Source organism: Lissotriton helveticus, chromosome 7 (assembly GCF_964261635.1).
Source record: "Lissotriton helveticus chromosome 7, aLisHel1.1, whole genome shotgun sequence".
NCBI classification, from domain to species: domain Eukaryota; kingdom Metazoa; phylum Chordata; class Amphibia; order Caudata; family Salamandridae; genus Lissotriton; species Lissotriton helveticus.
The window spans coordinates 1762771332-1762793992 of record NC_136068.1 but is presented as its reverse complement, the minus strand read 5'-3'; the positions used below and the strand labels follow the sequence as shown (position 1 = coordinate 1762793992).

Sequence of the window (22661 nt, the reverse complement as noted above, 5' to 3'; positions counted from 1 at the left end):
GTTTAACGAGAACAAGATCAGAGAATTGGGGCGGGAGCCTAGTAAAAGAGGAAAGCAGCAGCAAGAAGCAAACCCACCAGGCAAAGTTAACAAAAAATATAAGACAGGTGACCCTTGAGCAAGTGAGTGCACCTGCCCGGAAGGTCCCAGTTAAAAAGAAGGTATACTGGGAAAGTAGCCTGGAGGAGGGTTGTAGAACTAACACAGAACTTCATCAGGGCGAGGGTAATTCTGGAGAAGAGATGGATAAAGGGAACAAGTCACTCTATTTCGAACGAGTAAAATTGGGAAGGGGCGGAAAAAAAGCAAAAAAGAGCGCGTATTTAAATAGGTCCCACCTTCTTAACATATTTGCACACTGCCCTAATTTAAAATGCATAGGCACAAAAGACTTGAAACAGGTGGGTTTTCAGGTAAATGGTGACGGTAAGGAGGTTACTAAGGTACAGTTTTATTCTGCTCTGGCCTTAACGGCAATAATAAAAGCAGAGCAGGAGATCCAAAAAGAGGGGATTAGACTAGTGCCTAAAGAAGAGCTAGTACAAGACCTAATGGTGCCCCAGCAGAGATCTTTTTTAAAGTACCATGCAGGGTTAGGTAAGAGACAAGTGAAGCTACCTGGAAAAGAAATGGAACAAGGGCGGGAAAACATCAATATAGTGATAAATAATTCGGACCTAGTAGAGTCATGGAAAAACTGGAGTTATATTGAAAGCCCGGCAGGCCCCTCACAAAGCTATAGGGAAGAATCAGAAATAAATGATCTCCTAAGCGATGTAGAATAGGTAAGGGGGCAACCACGGAGCACACATATGGTCTCTTGGAATATAAATGGGATGGGTACCCAAATAAAACAGGAATCTCTGAAAGAACTCGCTAAAAAGTGTGAAATCATTTGTATACAAGAGACCTGGCTCTGTGGAGAACCCCCGGTAGTGGAAGGATTTAAACAAATCTACCACCCAGCAGAAAAATCTACCTGTGGCCGCCCTGCCGGTGGCTTGTTGACCTTGATTTCAACATGTCTATTAACTACCGTTTTTCAGATACCCGTGACGTCTAAGTGGCTTTTGGCTTGTAGAATACAAACATCATTTGCTGATAAAAAATATGAAAATATGTTGATCCTAAATGTGTATATGCAGTGGAGCTCACGGAAGGAATATGGGGATGAATTGTTATATTTTAAGAACGATATGGATACATTGTGTGATAAGTATGGAAATGATTTGATGTTATTATTGGGAGATTTCAATCACAAATGAAACCCCAAATTGTCTGATCAGTGGTACATTGAAATTCTAGAGGCTTATGAAGTGAAAAAAGCTGAATTTCTGGAAACTAAAATAATGACTGATGCGGCCAACCTGGGCAACTTTTTGGCGACAAAAAGTTTATTTTGTCTAAATGGGAGGATAACTCAGGACCGTCCCGCAAAGAAAACTTTTAAATATGGGACTCAAAATTGCCCGATAGATTATATTTTTATGTTGGCTTGGAAGTTTGAGTTGATAAAAGATTTTAGGAATGCCCCTGCGGAATGTAGTGATCATAAAATGTTAAAACTAGAGCTTGTAATCGCCCAACATTTAGCAGGTGATATAGTTATCCTGCAAGAGATGGATTATCCAAAGCGGATAACCACTCGGTTAACTGAAAAATATATCGAAAGGTTAACTAGTCTGCAACAAAAGGTGCAATTAGGTCACTTGTGCGGCAAAAATTTACCTTGGTATGTTGAGAAAATAAGTCAAATAGTAAAATGCATAAGCGTAGAATTAAGGTATGATGCAAGCGCCAATAAGAACAATGGAAGGTCACAAGCAAAGCGAGGAACTTGGTTTAATCAGGAATGCCTATTAAAGAAAAGAGAAGTTAGGCAAGAAGAACGTAGCCTAAGGAAAAACTTTGTGCAATCCAGGGCAGAAAACCTAATAAAAATAAAGAGGGAATATATCACCCTAATCCGTAATGCAAAAAGGACCTATAAAGAAATATGTTGGTGCAAATTATTGGAAGCAATCGAAGCCAAGAATACACGGCAGTTCTGGAAGTTAATCCAGTCAGCAATGGGACCTCCGGTTGCTCCGATGATTTGCGCAGTGGAAGAGGGAGCGTGGGCAGAGTATATACAGGATTTATATGCCCCGAGAAGTGGGATTGGAAATGAGGCATCTGGGGACTGGCGAGGCCTAGTAGAGGATTTAAAACAAGAATTTATAACAATAAATGTCCTTAGAACAATAAAAACACTGAACCTAACTAGAGCTGCAGGCCCAGAGAACCTGCGCTGTAAGTGGGGGTCAGGATGCACACCTATTTACTTCTTATTTTTCATGCTTGTCTTTTTATTCTCCAGATTGCGTGCAGATTGAGTTTATTGCCATGCCCTCGTGGCAACAGGGTTATGAACTTCACTGTAGTGGGGCGCCATCACGCCCCCAACAATCGCACTGCCAAACGTGCGAATCGCCTTCATGATTCCTTATGTTTCATTTTTCATGTTCATCCATTTACTCCATTTCTGTTTCACATTTGTCATCCTTCTTAATCTGTTTTAATGCGAGCCTGCGCGCTGAGTGTACTTGCTGTTTCCGAGTTTTTACTGTTCACCCCCTGTCTATCCGGACTTTGTGAATGAACAGGACCAAGGCAATAATTCATGTCAGGCAGCGTTTTATTTAAGAAAATACCCAATGCATTTCGGGCTCAACGCCCTTCTTCGGGGGTCACTGTAAACAAATGACAAATAACCACAGTCACTAATTGTGTCATCCACTTTTAAAAAACATTGCTTAATGCTAATCTAATTAATCAACATGTTGCCCAATCTGTGTCCAGCACTTCAGTATATTACGCTGTGCACTGTTTGTTAAACCATTTGAATAATGTGCTTTACATTTGAATAATATGCTTTACATTGCTCCTAATTCTAATCTTTGTTTCATTGCCGCTTTTAAAAAAAGTTGAAACCACCTCGTTCTCCTCCCCACATGAGAACAACTCATCAATCACTCGCCGTCTGCCTGTGCCTCGGCTCTAAATCACACATTTTCCCCTTCCCAATCTTTTTCCATCTCTCTTCGTGCTCGTTTAAACTAACGTGCCCCGTCTCTCACTTAACCCCAACCTCACAGCCATCATTACTCCTAATTGACTCTCAGTACCCTTCCCTTCCTTCTTAGATGTTTTCACCACCAGAGATGAGCCCACGACATGCTCGCTTAACACATACCTGCTGCCTGTTATTTAAAACCGGCCGTCCTTACTCCGTCTGACTTCCTATGTGTGTCCTCCCAGAATCCCTCCCTTATTTAACACCTGGTTTCAACTATCCGATGACGTTACAAAATCACCCTCCCTCACAGCTGCAATGGAGGACTAATCTTCGTGAGTTACTACAACTCCCATAATGCTGTTCAAAATGCATTTAACAAACATAGACATTTTAGCAAGATATTTCGAACTGATCTGCAATATAAGTCTTTCACTTGGGCTTGAAATGTTAATTTGACACTTAGTGCAGGTGAATATCCGACATTAAATGTCATTTGCATCTAAAAATAATCCTACGGCGTTTTGCAACACTGTCTTTGATGAACCACATCGATGTTTAAAGCGTGCAGACTCGTGTTTGTTGAAAGTTAGTCCTATTATTCATCTTAGTCATTGGGTGCTATCCTTGTTTGTTGGGCAAAAGTTAAACTGCGCTGTAAGTGGGGGTCAGGATGCACACCTATTTACTTCTTATTTTTCATGCTTGTCTTTTTATTCTCCAGATTGCGTGCAGATTGAGTTTATTGCCATGCCCTCGTGGCAACAGGGTTATGAACTTCACTGTAGTGGGGCGCCATCACGCCCCCAACAATCGCACTGCCAAACGTGCGAATCGCCTTCATGATTCCTTATGTTTCATTTTTCATGTTCATCCATTTACTCCATTTCTGTTTCACATTTGTCATCCTTCTTAATCTGTTTTAATGCGAGCCTGCGCGCTGAGTGTACTTGCTGTTTCCGAGTTTTTACTGTTCACCCCCTGTCTATCCGGACTTTGTGAATGAACAGGACCAAGGCAATAATTCATGTCAGGCAGCGTTTTATTTAAGAAAATACCCAATGCATTTCGGGCTCAACGCCCTTCTTCGGGGGTCACTGTAAACAAATGACAAATAACCACAGTCACTAATTGTGTCATCCACTTTTAAAAAACATTGCTTAATGCTAATCTAATTAATCAACATGTTGCCCAATCTGTGTCCAGCACTTCAGTATATTACGCTGTGCACTGTTTGTTAAACCATTTGAATAATGTGCTTTACATTTGAATAATATGCTTTACATTGCTCCTAATTCTAATCTTTGTTTCATTGCCGCTTTTAAAAAAAGTTGAAACCACCTCGTTCTCCTCCCCACATGAGAACAACTCATCAATCACTCGCCGTCTGCCTGTGCCTCGGCTCTAAATCACACATTTTCCCCTTCCCAATCTTTTTCCATCTCTCTTCGTGCTCGTTTAAACTAACGTGCCCCGTCTCTCACTTAACCCCAACCTCACAGCCATCATTACTCCTAATTGACTCTCAGTACCCTTCCCTTCCTTCTTAGATGTTTTCACCACCAGAGATGAGCCCACGACATGCTCGCTTAACACATACCTGCTGCCTGTTATTTAAAACCGGCCGTCCTTACTCCGTCTGACTTCCTATGTGTGTCCTCCCAGAATCCCTCCCTTATTTAACACCTGGTTTCAACTATCCGATGACGTTACAAAATCACCCTCCCTCAAATGCATTTTGAACAGCATTATGGGAGTTGTAGTAACTCACGAAGATTAGTCCTCCATTGCAGCTGTGAGGGAGGGTGATTTTGTAACGTCATCGGATAGTTGAAACCAGGTGTTAAATAAGGGAGGGATTCTGGGAGGACACACATAGGAAGTCAGACGGAGTAAGGACGGCCGGTTTTAAATAACAGGCAGCAGGTATGTGTTAAGCGAGCATGTCGTGGGCTCATCTCTGGTGGTGAAAACATCTAAGAAGGAAGGGAAGGGTACTGAGAGTCAATTAGGAGTAATGATGGCTGTGAGGTTGGGGTTAAGTGAGAGACGGGGCACGTTAGTTTAAACGAGCACGAAGAGAGATGGAAAAAGATTGGGAAGGGGAAAATGTGTGATTTAGAGCCGAGGCACAGGCAGACGGCGAGTGATTGATGAGTTGTTCTCATGTGGGGAGGAGAACGAGGTGGTTTCAACTTTTTTTAAAAGCGGCAATGAAACAAAGATTAGAATTAGGAGCAATGTAAAGCATATTATTCAAATGTAAAGCACATTATTCAAATGGTTTAACAAACAGTGCACAGCGTAATATACTGAAGTGCTGGACACAGATTGGGCAACATGTTGATTAATTAGATTAGCATTAAGCAATGTTTTTTACAAGTGGATGACACAATTAGTGACTGTGGTTATTTGTCATTTGTTTACAGTGACCCCCGAAGAAGGGCGTTGAGCCCGAAATGCATTGGGTATTTTCTTAAATAAAACGCTGCCTGACATGAATTATTGCCTTGGTCCTGTTCATTCACAAAGTCCGGATAGACAGGGGGTGAACAGTAAAAACTCGGAAACAGCAAGTACACTCAGCGCGCAGGCTCACATTAAAACAGATTAAGAAGGATGACAAATGTGAAACAGAAATGGAGTAAATGGATGAACATGAAAAATGAAACATAAGGAATCATGAAGGCGATTCGCACGTTTGGCAGTGCGATTGTTGGGGGCGTGATGGCGCCCCACTACAGTGAGGCCCAGAGAACCTACCAGCCTTGATATTAAATTCAAACCAGACGTGGTGGGCGGAATTCTACGCGAAAATGTTTGCTTTAATTTTAGACCAAGGGATTATGCCCCTAAACTGGAAGGGAGCCATAATAAGACCTCTACACAAGAAAGGGGCTGTACATGCCCCGAAGAATTACAGGCTAATCAACCTATTGGATACAGGAGAAAAAAAATTCTCTAAAATATTCCTCAGTAAGCTAAAAGCTTGGGTGGAACATAGATCTATCATGCCGGTTGAACAAGGGGGCTTCAAAGAAGGCCATTCCACGATAGATCATTGTTTTGCACTGTGGGCTCTGGCCAGGAAATCGATGGAACAAAACGGCAAATTATTTTGCTGTTTCGTCGATTTCCGAACGGCGTTTGACACAGTAGACCGAAATAGCCTTTGGGAAGTACTGGAAAACTATGGAATGTCACAGGGTATATTGAACATATTAAAAGAATTACATAGTGGCAATTGGGCCCAGGTCATTAGAGATATAAAGGGCTCACTGACCAATAAAATCCCAGTAAAGAATGGTTTGAGACAAGGGTGCGTTTTGGCACCCCTGCTTTTCTCAATCTTTTTGGCAGACCTTCCAGCGACTTTGGAAGTTGAAAAAAGTGCGAGCCCGCGAATGAATAATAACAAAGTGTCATGTCTCTTATACGCCGATGACCTTACAGTGAATATGGAAAAAACAAAGATCCTATGTTTTGGAAAGCGGGTAAACGATTTTAATTGGTTTTCAGGACAGGATAAATTAGACGTAGTATGTGAATACAAATACTTAGGCCTCTGGTTTAATAGCACTTTAAAGTGGAATACCCACTTGGAGGCACAGACGGCAAAGGCTTACTCTTCGGTCTGTGGGTTGAAACAATTTAATAAAGATTATGGCAATATATGTCACACAGACCGCTTTTGAAGGCTTTTGAAGTCATGATCCCCCCTCAAGTGCTTTATGGAGCAGAGGTGGTTTTCCTGAGTGGTAAAAGAGGGTGGGACCGGGAAGAAGGTAAAATTGTGAAAATGTTACTGTCCCTACCAAATTGCTCCATGATTCAAGCTAATAGAATGGAGGTGGGTTTAACATCATGGGAAGTAAAGACTCAATTGTCCCTAATAAGATTTTGGAATCGACAGGAGCCTGGTGGTGATGAGAAGGTATCAATTTGGTGTAGAGAGGAAATTCGAGCAAGCAGCTTACGCTGGGCGCGAGATGTAAGGAAAACCCTCCAGACGGTAGCCACGCACTTGAAATTGAGCCTCTCCCTTCCACTGATGAATATAGCATGCACTAAAAAAATGCTTAGAGACCAAGGGCTTGAATACTCTAGATCAAAAGACATGGACTATCTGAGGCTAAAAAAATCGATGAATTGGGTGAAGATTAAATGGGAAAAGGAGACCCGGTTCCCATACCTGGATTTACTGCCTAGTAGATGGCTAAGACATGAAATCTTGAAGGTTTGGGTGGAGCTAAATCCTTGGAAGATCGAAAGAAATATAAGAGTGGCCCTGATCCATCTGGATGGTACTTGTAAATGTGGTCTAGGAGTAAGAAATTATATTTTACATATACTGCTTGATTGTACTTGTATTTTAGTAATTCGGAAAAAACATTTACGTCCAATTTTTTTAAAATATGAGGTGACCTCTCGTGCTGATGCTATCGACCTTCTTACAGAAATGCCTTTTCTGGATATTACAATTGCATTGGGGAAATTTCTGAAAGCAACAAGAGAATATGTAATGGAGGCAACAAAGGAGAATGGGAAAGTTTAAAAATATAGAGTATCCCAATTTTATGTTTATGGTTTTATAAGTGTTGTAAAAGTGTAAAATGAATTGTGGTTTTAAATATTTTATGCTTATGGTTTTATAGATGTCGTAAATGTGTAAAATGAATTGTGGTTTTAAATATTTTATCACAAGGTGCGATCCATTGTTCTATGTATGGTTTATAGACTATTGTCTAAATAAACTTTGTTATCAATCAATCATTGCCAGAATCAACTTCCACAGAAGAATAGTGAACTTTGCCGACTTTATGAAGAACAGCTGTCTCAAGTTCAACACAGACATGAAGGAAGTCCTCATTTTCGGGAACAACAACCACCATGGGTGGCTTCATAACTCAACCCACCCCACCCAACACCCCGACAGACCACACCTGCAACCTTGGCATCATCTTGTAAGGCAAGCCATTCATGGAGAAACACGTAAATGCAGTCTCATCCACCTGCTACCACACACTATGCATGCTCCGCAAGATCTTCAGATGGCTCCCAGTGAACATCAGTAGGATTGTCACGCAAGCCCTCGTAACCTGCAGGTTGGTCTATGGGAGCACACTCTATGTATGTTCACTGAAGGCCTCCTGAAGAGACTACGACAATAAAAAAACTCAGCAGCAAAACTCATCCTTGACCTCGCCAGATGGACCCACATCACACCCCACCTCAAGAAGCTACACTGGCTCCTGATCCAGTAGGGATGCCAGTTCAAGATGTTGATCCACGCATACAAAATCCTGCACAATGAAGGTCCGGAAACAAATGCATAACCTTTCACCAACTGACCAGACACTTATGATCTGCTACCCTCTCCCAGGCAGACACCATCCGGATCCACCAAAGTAGCAGCAGAGGATGCATCTTCTCACACCTACTGGCCAAAGCTTGGAACTACTCACCCCTGCACCTCAGGACTGTTGTCTACTGGGATGGAAGGACCTTGCACTGAGTAGAGAATCACACAGTGGTGGCTCCACAGGCAATGCGTTGAATCTGTGCCATGCAACAGGAACAAAGCACTGGTTCTGATCCATCTGTGTTGTATCCCAGCATCCATATTGTGGATGTTACCTAGTGATGGTTACCATGCCATCTTAGAATGTTCTGAGGAGCTACTCAGAGGATGAAGGCAGTTGATAGAGCACAACAATCTGGAGAATCTGTTGAGCAGTATATATCGGTACTTAGAAGACTTGCATCAACTTGCAAATTTAAAGATCTAACAGAAGATATAATAAGAGATCAGTTTATTAATAGAACGAATAACACCAAAATACAGGAAAAACTCTTAGACTTAAAAGATCCCTCTTTAAAAAACAATCCATTGAAGTAGCAAGACGCTGGGAGAACACTTCTAAGTACGTTAAGGAACTCAATTCTAATCAAGTTAAAGATAAAGGGGATCAGACCAAAGTGTGTGCTATTGGAAAGAAAAAAGATAGCAAGCAGGCAAGCGGCAACTTTGTTAAAAGTGCGCCTCAAATTAATAAGAACACCCAACCTAGATATAATCACGCTTGTTATAGATTTGGTAGCACCAGGCATACAGCTGATTCTGATAAGTGTATAGCACTCAAGGAGAAGTGTTACAAGTGTAAATGAATTGGGCATTTTGCTCGCATGTGCAAAACCAGTATGTCCAACAATCGGAGGCGTACTGTGCATGCCATACAAGAGGACAGTGAAGAGGAGTTCTCTGATGAAAGAGAAACGGTAGAAGTGTGTGTGATCTATGATGATGAAATTAATGAAATTGTGAAGGATACAACCCTCCTAAGTGTATGCTGGGATACAACAATCAGTGCTGTGTTGGTGCCAACTAGGGTTGGGCTGATATTACAGAGTTGTACTCCACGGAATTCCATGGAGTCCCCTAAAAACTCTGGTCCAGGAAAGACATGGCTTGGCAGTTCGGGCTGAACTATTCCCATGAGGCATATGGCTATGTCTGAACTGGGGTGGTGTGGAGTGTTCATCTACTGTTGTTTTTGCATTTGTCACCCCGAGTGGGATGGGTATGCTCAGACGTGAGTCCCATGCTCTCCACACCACTGGAGTCAAGCTATCCTGGCTGAAGACGGCTGATAGCCAGAAACCGGTCCTAGGATGCTTGGTTCCGGTCCAGGAAAGACATGGCTTGGCAGTTCGGGCTGGACTGTCCCCATGAGGCACAGGGTCAAGGCTGATTTGCATATGCCATATGAACTGGGGTGGTGTGGAGTGCAAAAAAACGATGGATTTAGGCCCAGATCTCTGTACTGGGGTGAATGTGTGACATTGTTCTGCATTCTGTCCATCAACTGTTGTTTTTGCATTTGTCCCCTAAAAACTCCACAGAGTTCCACGTGCAGCAGAATTCTGGTCCGTCATGCTGATAACGTACGGAGGAAATCAAATTAGTTCCCAGAAAGTTCATAGTCACTAAATTGATTTTATCCCCCAGAGGCACACACAAGGGCAGTGCCGAGGACAGTGAAGGGTAGGGCGGTAGTCATGGGCAGTAGTGAGTGGCAGGTAGTGCAGTGCTTGGACAGGGGCAGCACAGTATTTAAAGCAAGAGTCAGATGTCTCAGTAACCAGAAGAAGAAAACACATCAGTGATATAGTGGTCAACAGCAAGCAGTGTTTGTGCTGGAGACAAGATCAGAGACAGTCGTCCAACTTTAAGTACAGTAGTCAGTGGAAGACTGCGCCTGTGCTGTGGATTGTTGCACAGAGCTCCAATGCAGTTACCCCTCACCTACCTTCTGCTCCCGCCGGGCCATGTCAGCGGGCTGCTTAGCATTGAAGGGGTTCAAATGCAGTGGATGATGAAGACTAGAGCTGCAGGCCAAACAGCGGTCCTACTCCTTGCGCTGGACGGCTCCTGCTCTTCATGGCCCTCATGTGCACTGAGGGGCTGGGGATGCAGCACTGAGGCTGACACTGGGAGTCCACCATCCAGCTCCTAGTAGTCCTCGCTGGAGGAATGGTCCCGCATGCTGCTGACACTGCAGTCCGAGGGGCAGGATGCATGCTCAAACACTTGCAGTACCACAGGCTGCACACTCACTCCCTCAGGGCTCCTGCGAGCTACACAGCCAGTGTTTTATGGCTGAGACTCCTGGCAAGGTGTGACTATTCACCTCCAGAGACAGCTCACAGCCTTCCCCTGGCCCAAGTTTGTGCTGCTCTGGATTTACCACATTCCCCTAGGACAGGTCAAGCTCCGTGAACGCCTCTTTTTCCCGCCGAAGCTCAGATCAATGACAAGGCGCGGCTGCCCTCACTGTGGTATTTGCAGCTCCTCTGCACTGAGGCCTATTAGTGCATTGGACTCCCTGCCTCCTGTGAAGTCACAGAGTCAACAAAGGTGCCTGACCTGTAGCATCCACAATTAGCAACATGTGGTGCCATTATACTTTCCAAATTACAAGAGATGAAAATACATCTCCCTTCTTCAGTATGAAGCCGGATGCTGCTGGATACAGATCTGAATTTAAAACATGCATTATTAAAAAAACATGGAAATTTGAAGCAAACAGCACTGGGGTGGGCGGTAACCTCTGCTATGTGGCGATTGGCAGAGTTTTTGCCAATTTGTGCGCTCCAAGCAGAGCACGGAATGGACAAAACCCTGAGAACACCGCTGGCGGAGGAGAGTTTACTGCTCACCCCTAGTTCTGACCTAGGCAGTGATGGCGATGCATAGCTTCTGCCTCTCACAGCGGTGGTGATGTGTTGGTGCTGCTGGAGTAAGCATCTTAGGTCTCAGTCCCAAAGATCCAGGACTGAGTTGGCACCACTTGGCCGGGCAGACACACAGATGGCAGAGTCCCATTGCAGAAGCAGGATGACTGGAAGTCTTTCATGTCCCTGAGAGTTCAAATCAGGAGGCCAGCCGGCTAGCCCTAAGAGTCATGCCAGGTTAAAGGTTCACATCATGTAGGGCCAGTACACCCAGGCAAGGAGGTCAGCAGGTCAGCACAGCAAGGCAGCTGTTTTTCAAGAGCAGCAGTTCAGCAGAGTAGCAGTACTTCAGCAGCACAGACGTCCTTCTTCCCGGCAGAGCACTCACAGGTCCAGAAGTGTACTGCAGTGGTATGATCAGTGGTCCTGGTTTTATACCCAGCGGTGCTTTTGAAGAGAGGGGGCTTACAAGAAGGGTCTGTGAAGTGTACAGGGTCCTTCCTTCCCAGCCTAGGTCTAGTCTCACAACATGGAGCAATGGAGTCCTTTGTGTGTGAACAGAACTTAGTCTATTCTGGTGCAAATGTGAGAATGTGGCCAGCTCCTCCTTCCCATCCTCCAAGTATGGTCCATCAAGTCAAATTCCATTGTGTGTGGCTGTCTAGGGGTAATACACAAAGCCCCGCTGTCCCCCACCCCAGATATGTGATCAGAGACAGGCTGCAGGAACACAGAGCTAAGAGCAGTAAAATGCCAACTTTCTAAAATTTTGAAAATTGTAATGAAAAATCCAACTTTTCCATTAAAGAGGATGTTTCGTTACCATACATGGGTACCAAACCTCAAAGATCTACCTCCTCTCCATTAGGAATTACAGTGTATTAAATGTAAGAAGTATTTTCCAATGTAAGCCTATGTGAGTGGAAGGCCTCACAGTAGTCAAAAACAAATTTGGGAGTTTTTCACCACTAGGACATGTAAAACCTCTAAAAGTACATGTCCCACCTTTTACTTACACAGCACACTGCACTCCGGGCTACCAAGGGCCTACCTTAGGGGTAATCTATGTGTGCTAAAAATGGTGTAAAAGGCTTGCCAAAGTGTTTAAATGCCAACTCTCCATGGCAGTGTAACACTGCATTTAAGGAATCGCAAAATTTGCGATTCCTTAAATGCTCTGTATGAAGCACCCAAGTTGTGCGATTTCTCATTGAGAAATCGCAAATTACCACCAACTTCAAGTTGGTGGTAATTTGTGATTTCTTTCCCAAATGCACTTTTTTGCATTTGCAAAGGTGCCATGTGGTGCACATGCATGCCCTTAGGGCATGTATGTGCGCCATATGCGCACACATGTTAATTTCAGGGGTTCATCAGGGTGTCCTTATGACACCCTTGCACCCTTGAAATTATTCTGTTTGCGATTCTCAAATTGCGAATTGCAAATTTCGCGCCAGGATACTCCGGCAGTAATTGAGCGCGTTATAAAACAGCATAACATAACATAACATAACATAACATTCAGGCTGCCATGGCAGGGCTGGGCAAAGTTTTAGAGTGTTACTTAGGTGGGTGGCATTTAATGTACAGGCCTGGGTAAATGGAATAGAATATATATATATATATATATATATATATATATATATATATATATATATATATATTCACTGAAAAAACCATAGGTTATAGACCATATATAGTTAGGAATTAGCATTTACAAAACCTTATTTTACTCACACAAAACCATTCGCATATATAGTTAGTTGCACTAACTATATATCGCGCACCCGCAATCCACTGCTGATCATGTCACATATTACATCATTCATGACATGGTCAGTGACATCACTGATGACATCACTGAAGACATCTCAAATGACATCACTGATGACATCACTGATGACATCTCAAATGACATCACTGATGACATCACTGATGACATCACTGATGACATCTCAAACGACATCACTGATGACATCACTGATGACATCTCAAATGACATCACTTATGACATCACTGATGACATCTCATTTGACATTACTGATCACATCACTGATGACATCCTTCATGTGATAATACGATGAACCTCTTCAGACTCTAATATAACCTTAGATACACTCAGTGTAAACAGACACTCACAGACTGTCACTCATCCATGGAGTTACTCACACACCTAGTCAGTCATGCAAAGAATCAATCACACCTCCATTTCCTCAACTATACAGTTATACACACCTTACTTATTCAAACATATACTAACACATATTTACTCTCTTAATCAATCCCTGATACAAGTTCACAATGATCCATACAGCCACTCACACATTCACTGGCTCTTATGCACAGTTATTTATATATGTCAACTCTCACATGTACTGTGTTTTACATATGTACTTACTTTGACATGTAGCACTGAGATATCCATTCACTCACCAATACACTCATGCACACAGTCAACCGCCCATACAGCTGTTTCCACATGTACTTTTGAACCCATACATCTAGTGAATCAACTGCTCACACATCTATGCACAGAGTCATACACCTCCCAGCCACCCACACACACACTCAGTCTCCCATACAAATACTTGGGCAACCAATCAATAACCCATATAGTTACTCATATAGCTACTGATCAACACATGCAGCAGTTTACAGAACAACAGACATAATGATGCACAAATTAAGACAGTTTAGTCACTAACCCATGCACTCAGTGAGACACATTTAATCACTCACTCATACAGTCAGTCATGCACCTACTAAATCCTTCATCCAGACACTTATACATCCACTCATTCTTCAATATGTAAGACATATTTTAACTTTACAGAAACATACAGTCACTGGATGTTGTCATCAGTGATGTCATCAGTGATGTCATTTGAGATGTCATCAGTGATGTCATCAGTGATGTCACTGACCATGTCATGAATGATGTAATATGTGACATGATCAGCAGTGGATTGCGGGTGCGCGATATATAGTTAGTGCAACTAACTATATATGCGAATTTCAATGGTTTTGTGTGAGTAAAATAAGGTTTTGTAAATGCTAATTCCTAACTATATATGGTCTATAACCTATGGTTTTTTCAGTGAATTTTCAAGGTTTTGTAAATGCTAATTCCTAACTATATATGGTCTATAACCTATGGTTTTTTCAGTGAATTTCAATGGTTTTTTAATAGCAAATATTAAAAGCTGTAAAATGTATTCTTCTTTTAAAGGAAAAATATATTTTATATGTATTTAATATAATTTTTTTATGTATATAAATTTTTTGAGGGAACGAATTTATCAACTATCATGCTGAAGAAGAGTGTGGGGAAAAAAACCAAAGAGGAGGACTAAGAGGAAAGAACAATCAGTTCAAAAATACAATTGCTTTAAAGCATGAAGTGCTTTTCCACACATTTACATTTAAATAACCCATATTAGAACATACAAAATATCTACAGAGGAGACGGTGTACATTGAATTTTAGACTCTTCATTGGTACCTACATGTTGGTACTTACATCACCCACACAACACAACAGCTCTATTCAGAGCTACCCTACCTCAAAGCACTCTAAAATATTATTTTAATATTTCCCTTGATTTTCCCCTTGTTACGCTTTCCGGAACGCTACCCGGTGCGCGGACCGGGCGCTAACCGTGCGAAAATTTGAAAAAAAAAGGTGTTTTTTTTTACATATATGGGCCTCCTCAGCCACCCTCAGAAAACCTAGGGGGTCAGGATATGTCTCCCGTGCCCCCTTATACCCATTCCCAACATTGTTTATCCTCCATCTTGTGACTAAATTCGTCCGAAACACAAGATGGCGGACTCCCGTTACGCTACCGGTGAGCTACCCGGTTCGCGTACCGGGTAGCGCTTCCACCGCGAAAAATCGAAAAAAAATGTATTTTATTTTTTTGCCCCGCGGGGCCCTTTAATAGCCCCCACATCAATCCTAGGGGGTCAGGAAGGGTCTACCTTGCCCCCTTTCATTCATTTCCCCCTTCGTTTATTTCCACCTCTTGTCTCTCGATCCTACCGAGAGACAAGATGGCGGCCACTCCGGACTGTTTAGAATGTTGACAGTCACCGGAGAGCCAATCCGCTTCTCCTCGCAAAGTTCCGTTACGCGTCTGGTACGCGAACCGGGGCGCTAACCGGGACGCTGTCACAGATATATATATTTTTTTGAACGTTAATTTCTCAAAATCCACTGGAGCACATATCTTGAGACCTAGCAAAGGCACATCGGGCAAACAGTCTCTACAATTTTGCCAAGTTTCATAGAAATCCATTCAGCCGTTCGAGCTAAAAGTGAGTCCAACCGCCCTATGGAAAACTCAATGTTAAAAACACGTTTTGGGACCCCCCTTTTTTCTCGGCCCCCGCTTGACGAAACCCTCCCAAACTTTCAGGGGACGCTCAGAAACAAAATGTGCCATTTTCCTGAAAATTTCAGCCAATTCTGTCCATCAACGCCAAAGTTATTCAACATAGAATTTTCAGAAATCCCTATTCAAAAAAATCCTAACTATATATACCTACTGGCGACCGCCAGTAGGTAATATATATATATACATATATATATATCCAACACAGTTTCCTTAATTTTTAAAGAACACCATGGCACTCCGGTGCAGGATATGTTTGCAAGAGTTTTAATGCTCACTCAGAAGAGCCTGAGGGCCACACGCTGAAAACCATGGATATATAAAAAACCTTTGGAACTAATGGGTGAAGCGATATATGTATTGTGACCGACTGAAGGGAAAACATATACGCCATTTGAAGGCTTTACTGCAGATGCAATTATTGAGACAGCACTTAACTATGATATTTCGATGGCCACACTGATGTTCATGTAACAGATTGTTTGCTTTAAACGGCATCCTTCACACAGGTATGATTGAAACAAACATAAAGCACATAAAAATGCCTCCTCTGATGCTGGTTCTTCATCTTCTTCAAAGGATTTTTCATTTGTGCTATGGTTTTTTCTGACAGGATACACACTTTACTATATAAATATCATAACAGTGGTTCACATACTCTTTTTATTACATTTTCATGAATATTTACATTCTATTTGAAGTTTCTTGTAATTTTAAGCTTGTTTCTGTTTGCTTTAAAGCAGATAGTTGACAAAAATAAACATTGGCCTTTTTTATTTCAGGTAAACACAGTCAGATGGTCATGGAGAACGTCACTGACAGTCTGTCTTTACTTTGGTCAAACTCAACAACTATAGAGACAGCTACACCCACCTCTGAGTACACTTTATTTAATTACATAGATGTGATCTCCATTGTGTCTTATTCACTCACCTTCCTTCTGGGAACGTCAGGCAATGGGTTGGTGATAGGTATCTGCACCTTCAAGATGACCAAGACTGTGAACATCATCTGGTTCCTTAATTTGGCCATTGCAGACTTCATCTTTGATATGTTCCTCCCTCTTCACATTGCGTCAGTGGCAATGGATGGATATTGGCCCTTTGGTGGATTTTTGTGTAAGATCAGATACATGGTTTTATATCTAAACATGATGGCAAGCATCTCCTTCCTCGTGGTGATCAGCATCGACCGATGCGTTTCGGTGCTGTATCCATTCTGGTCCAGAAGATACAGAAAACCCAGTCTGGCCTACAAGGTTGCATTTGTCACATGGGTTTTCTCAATTATAGTCAGCTCTCCTTATCCAGCATTTTATGAAACTGCGGATGCTTTGGAGGACAATGCAACAGTTTGCTTCAGGAGTTATGCTGTTCCTTTTGAGGATTTTTCTGAAATAGCCTTTAGTATCATGGAGATGCGCCACAGGGTCATGATCATAACTCGATTTGTAACCATGTTTGTATTCCCCTTCACCATCATCATTATCTGCTATGGAGCGATTGCTGTGAAGATCTGGCAACGACCATGCCACAGAACATCCAGCCGGCCCTTCAGGATTATCCTCACTATCTTGGTCCTGTTTTTCATCTGTTGGTTTCCATTCCATTCCTTACCCTTGCTGGTATTTAGAGAACATTACCCTTGGTCTTTTGATGTCCATATTTTAGCTGTAACTTTTGCAACATGTCTGGCCTACTTTAACAGCTGCCTCAATCCTATCCTGTACTTCTTCATGGGCAGAGACTTCAAAGATATGTTCAGACGCCCTATTTTATCAGTGTTTGAAAGAGCGTTCAATGAGGAACAAACTCCAGCTACGATGGAGAGTAGGAGCCCACCTAAATCTTCAAGTGAGATGGAATCTTGTATCCTCTGAACCTTTCTTCAGTGGCCTGCACAGAAAATTCGTTCCCATGTGGGGTTATGTCATACTTCAGTTCAGAGTGTTATCAGTATAGCTGTGTTGCTGTGAATCATTCTTGTTTTAAAACCAGTGTGTGCTCTTCTGTCAAAATTGCCAGAGAAGGTTTTCAAAATTCTGTATGTGGACTAAGCTGTGGACTCACAGGGCCTCATCTACAAGAAAATGATGCATTGCGTCACCACACACCGTTTATGTATCTTCAAAGCACAGGGATGGGTCGTATTTACAACAAATGACCTTATCTTTTCTGTTAGATGCTTGGAAAAATGCCCACATTTTATTAAATGAAATGGCATCATGGACCAAGGACACTCAGTTGCTGCTGTTTACTGATTAGATGTATGCCTTAATGGGGGACATTTGATGTCATTGCCTTGTCCAACATGGTTTATCATTTAAAGGGGAGCTCTATGCATGCATCAAAGTATATAAAACATATTTTGATGGTGTGCACAAAAGTTGGTGCTTAGGGAAATTCACTTGTCAGTGCTCGGTGCCATTCAGTCGATTTAACAGTGGCAACAGGAATGGGGTCAAGATTGGCAGCAGTGGCGTAGCTAGACGTACTGCTAGCTGGGGTGGCCCGTAAGTATGACGCTCAGGAGCAGGTAAGAGTGGAGTTGGGTGATGTGGGTGACTTATACCAGTGAGGGGGTGGTGGTTGGCAGTTGACAGCCATGGCACCCTCTCTCCCCTAGCTATGTCACTGATAGGCAGTATGTACACAATCTTGGTTCACCCTGAACCTTGCTGATGTAGGTGAAGCTTTGGGAATTACATTTGCTATATTTAGGCTGTCCGGTTTTAGGTTTATACCTATAATAACTGATAAAGTCCCACCGAAAGAGAAATAGCCCTCACCAGTGAAAACATATAAACACTGAAAAAAAAACCTGCTAAACCACAAACTAAATGCCATTCAAAGAAAGGAAAAAGAGAGTGAGAATCATTTTTTTTCCCTGAAGGGCCCCATACAATGTAACTTTGTTATACAAGCTAGCAATAAGAAAGTCTAGGCTAACATTCTTCTTCTTGAGTTTTGTTGTTTAGGGATGCCACTAAAATATTGTTTCTTCTTCCTTTTGTATTTTCCAGTTTTGTGGTCTTTGGTCTAAAGATGCAGGGTTTAGTAGAATATTTTAGGGTCTTGTTTAATTATTTTATAAACTGTAGAGAATCAGGCTGCATTTGATTCTTTCACTGATAGGTAAAATGGCTGGTTTCATAAGAATCTTTGCTAATATGTGTCATCACATTTACCCACAGAGAATAGGTAAAAACCCTTAATACACCAGCCCCCAGTTTCTAGTGAGTCAGTATTGATAGTATGCGAATTGCCAACACCTCAGGCTTTAAACATTCAGGGCAAGGTATAGTGACAAGTATATGTGAAAAGAGCGCTATCACCAACCATCTGGGATAGTGAATAAAACATGACACCAGGCTTTTGGAAAACATGGAACTCAGTGTCATTTGGAATGCTCTGCAAAAAAAGGTTCTTTCCAAGTTCAACAAATATTGGAGTGATATTGTTTGTATTTGCAGTGATTCAGCTACATATATGAAACAGTTGAGTGATAACCTGTCAAAACTGATACCTGAGCTGGAGTGCTTCCCTGTATGAGATCCTTGCCACTTGTTAGATGGTATTCTGAAAGCATCTTTACAATCTTCAGAGTTATTGAGGAATGCTATTGACTTTTAGTCCATTCTGGTGCACTGCTCTCTTATGCACAGGAACTAAAACGCAAATACTTATCAGGTTGTGCTTTGTGTGGCATCAAAGAAAAAGTAATTCCAATTGGGTCACTTAGCTGATGGTTCTCAGTCCAAGGGGCTATGAATTCTATATTATCCATGTGGAAACCGTTTACAGAATATTTGCTGAGTGATGATGCCAAAGGCAAGAAATGTGAGGATCTTTGGTCACATATTGATAGTAATGTGAAAAAAAGAAAACTCTACAGCATTCTTAGATTTTTACAAGAAAACATAACTGCTGTAGTGGACATAATAAAAAAAACTAGAGTCTACAAACACCCTTGTCTGCCAAGTGTTCAGCATAATTGGTGTCGATGTGAAACATCTCCTTGAGAATAGGCTGGGTGACACCTTTAGTGACTTACAATCAATATGGTTTAAACACGCACTCCAATAGTTGTGCATGGGCTGTATAGTTGTAGTGTGTTCCTGGGGTTTCACCCTCTGACAAGGGTGTAATAGTAAATACAATGTGGTAGTGGAGCTTAGCTCAGCGACATCCCCCTGCTGAAAGTCCTAACGTGATTTTGATCATTATTTTTCTGATCACATCCATATTCAACACGCATGTAGGCACTCTGGATACACATAGTTTGTGGCTTCATACTTAGGACTCTCACGTTTCCATGACCATCTTTTCCACACTCATATGTTAGAAAATTCACACCTGTCAACGTTACTTCAATTCGCTCAGTTGTTTTTCTTTGTAAATTTGTTTAACGCATTATCGGTCAGATTTTGTATGTTATATACTTGTTTGCACAATTACACATTTGAAGATGGCGTTTGAAGTTTCAGGCTTATCGGCCGTTTTCACTCTTTAGTCCTTCATTTATGTTAATCACATGGCTCACCGGTACTTTATCGTCTCCATTCGCGCGGGGCAAAGTAATGCACCAGCGTCTATTAATGCCACGGCTGAATACCCAGATAGAAGTTTTGACGCTATTGACTTATATCGTCTTTATTGTTTGTACTATTTTTGACACGCGTGTATGACAGAAACTCAAACTCCATTCACTCATTTTGTTTTAAATGGTTTGTGTAACTTTGCTAACAGACCACGGTGGAAGCTAATTTCTTGCATGGACTGTTGAGCCACTATATTGTTGCACGCATATTCACACGTGCACTATATGTTCACAACTGAGGTATTTTTATCACTGTCTTGCATATACCACACCAATACAGACTCAAAAATGGCATGCATGTTGCCAACAAACTTCTTGTCGTTTTTAACCATCACTTTTTACGCATTTATTATTTGCACGATTTTATTTCTTTAGTCTTTAATTCCATTTGTAGGCGCTACTCACATGCTGCATAACCTCATGATTTACGCACGCTTGTCACTTCGAATTAAAGGTAACTGCTACACGGATCCTTGAGACACCAGGTCTATTGGTGAAGGGATACTTTTCCCTTGTCTTTGTTTGGTGACCATTAAGGTATTTTACATTTATTGCTTCTACAGATACTTCCGCTGACGAAGGGTGACCTGCCCGAAATGCATAGGGAGACATGAATATACAGATGCACGGATTCAACAAGAATCAATTGATTTAATTTGGAAAAGTTACAACAAGTTCACATGAATGAATAAAGAATTCAAAATATGAACCGTTAATCACTTCATTGGAAAGCCTTTGTTAAGTGTCTTTTATCCTGCCTTACGCAGGACTTTCAGAAGTGCCCAGGGGGATGTCGCTGAGTTAAGCGCCACTACCACATTGTACCTTTAGTGACTTTGACACTGCAACATGTTCCATTTTAGAGTGCTTGCCATTTGGTAAGCAAAGCAATGGTGAAGAGCAATTGAGGAACTTTTATCATACAATGTGTGAAAAATGGCTTGCAATGTTGAATAAAAATGGCCCTTCACCACCAATGGCATTTGAAGTCAATGAAACCTCACTGTGGTACTCTGTTCTAGATCCCTTCTGTAAAGGGGAATTTTCTCCGTAGTTTCAAAAGTGCTGCTTTGTTTTTGACTGCTTCAATATCTCTGAGGGCATATGCGCCCAGATCAGCGCAAATGTTGCAGAACCTGCCCTAATTATCGCAATCTTCAAGTGAACCAGTATTGGCATGGAAAGCTATGTCAGTGGCCAGAGTTAACAAATTGTGTACCGGCTGTTTTGGTGATGCCAATCTCAAGTGCCAATGTTGAGAAGGCCTTTTCACAGAAGTTTACATGGGAAAGAAAGAGCGAGCGCACATGACCAAAGACTCACTGAAGAAGTGTTGTATGGTGTACTACAATAAGTTTAATTTGCAAAAATCTATGTGTACCTCATATACAATATACTTACACTGTCTATATACCATGAGCTATCAGTGCAGAAATCAACAAATAATAAAAGCAAAACGTTCCATAAACACCGGAAAAACACTGTTTCTGTAGTTTTTAATGACACAAAAATTTGTAACCACTGATAACCACTGTTTTCTAAGGTATTGAAATGACTTCAAAACAGTGGAAAAAAACACCAGAATTGACCAAAAATAGAAACTGAAAACAGGAAAGCCTAGCTATATTACACGGATCTTATATTGATTCAAAAAAGGACCAGTCTCAGAATACTTGGAGCCTTACAAGGAAAAAAATGACTTTGGTCCTAAAACACTAAGGGGAAGATTTAAGAGTTCAGGCGCATCTCTGCAAATCAGCAGGGATGCACCAGAACAGATGTGACATGCATTTCCCTCCCTCCCCCTAGTATAATTTACTATTCCAACTCCAGTCTGTGCGGACACTAGGGAAGGTGTTGGATTTTAAGTCCAACACCTCCCCCCCCCTCCGCAAGTCATTGTTCCGACTTGCGGAGTAATGGTATGCGGAATCACAACGCGGTCATTGTAACAACCGTGTTGTGATTTCCTGTGGGCAAAAAGTTTTAAGGTAAACGTTGTTTTCCATTTTAAACGTGTGTTCCTGAAGATCTGTTTGGAATACTGTAGGATCCTGCGCCAATCTTCGTCTGTGAGTGCTCTACCCCCGAATCTGTCGCGCTTTGCCCGCAGCCCATCCAGAGGGATGCCGGATGCTATGTGTAGTGTAGCATATCAATCAATCAATCAATCAATCAGAGTACTTGTAAAGCGCGCTACTTACCCTTGAGGGTCTCAAGGCGCTGAGGGGAGGGTGGGGGGTGCCGCTACTGCTCGAAGAACCAGGTCTTGAGGAGTCTTCTTGAGGAAAAACAGCCCGAATTACAACCGATGCCCAGGCTGCTGGCACAAGACGCCTCTTAGTTCCCATTTCGATCAGTTACCAAATAAAGAGACGG

General features: G+C 42.0%; 1 protein-coding gene across 1 annotated transcript in view; it reads left to right on the top strand.

The window, feature by feature from the left end:
- LOC144767685 (chemerin-like receptor 1) overlaps positions 1 to 21739 on the top strand; it is a 54345-nt gene extending 32606 nt beyond the window's left edge. The window contains exon 3 of the mRNA XM_078651080.1: positions 16466 to 21739. Within this exon, the coding sequence (XP_078507206.1) occupies positions 16480 to 17562 (1083 nt within the window). The 5' untranslated portion in view covers positions 16466 to 16479 and the 3' untranslated portion in view covers positions 17563 to 21739. The remainder of the gene's footprint in view (positions 1 to 16465) is intronic.
- The last annotated feature ends 922 nt before the right edge of the window (positions 21740 to 22661 follow it).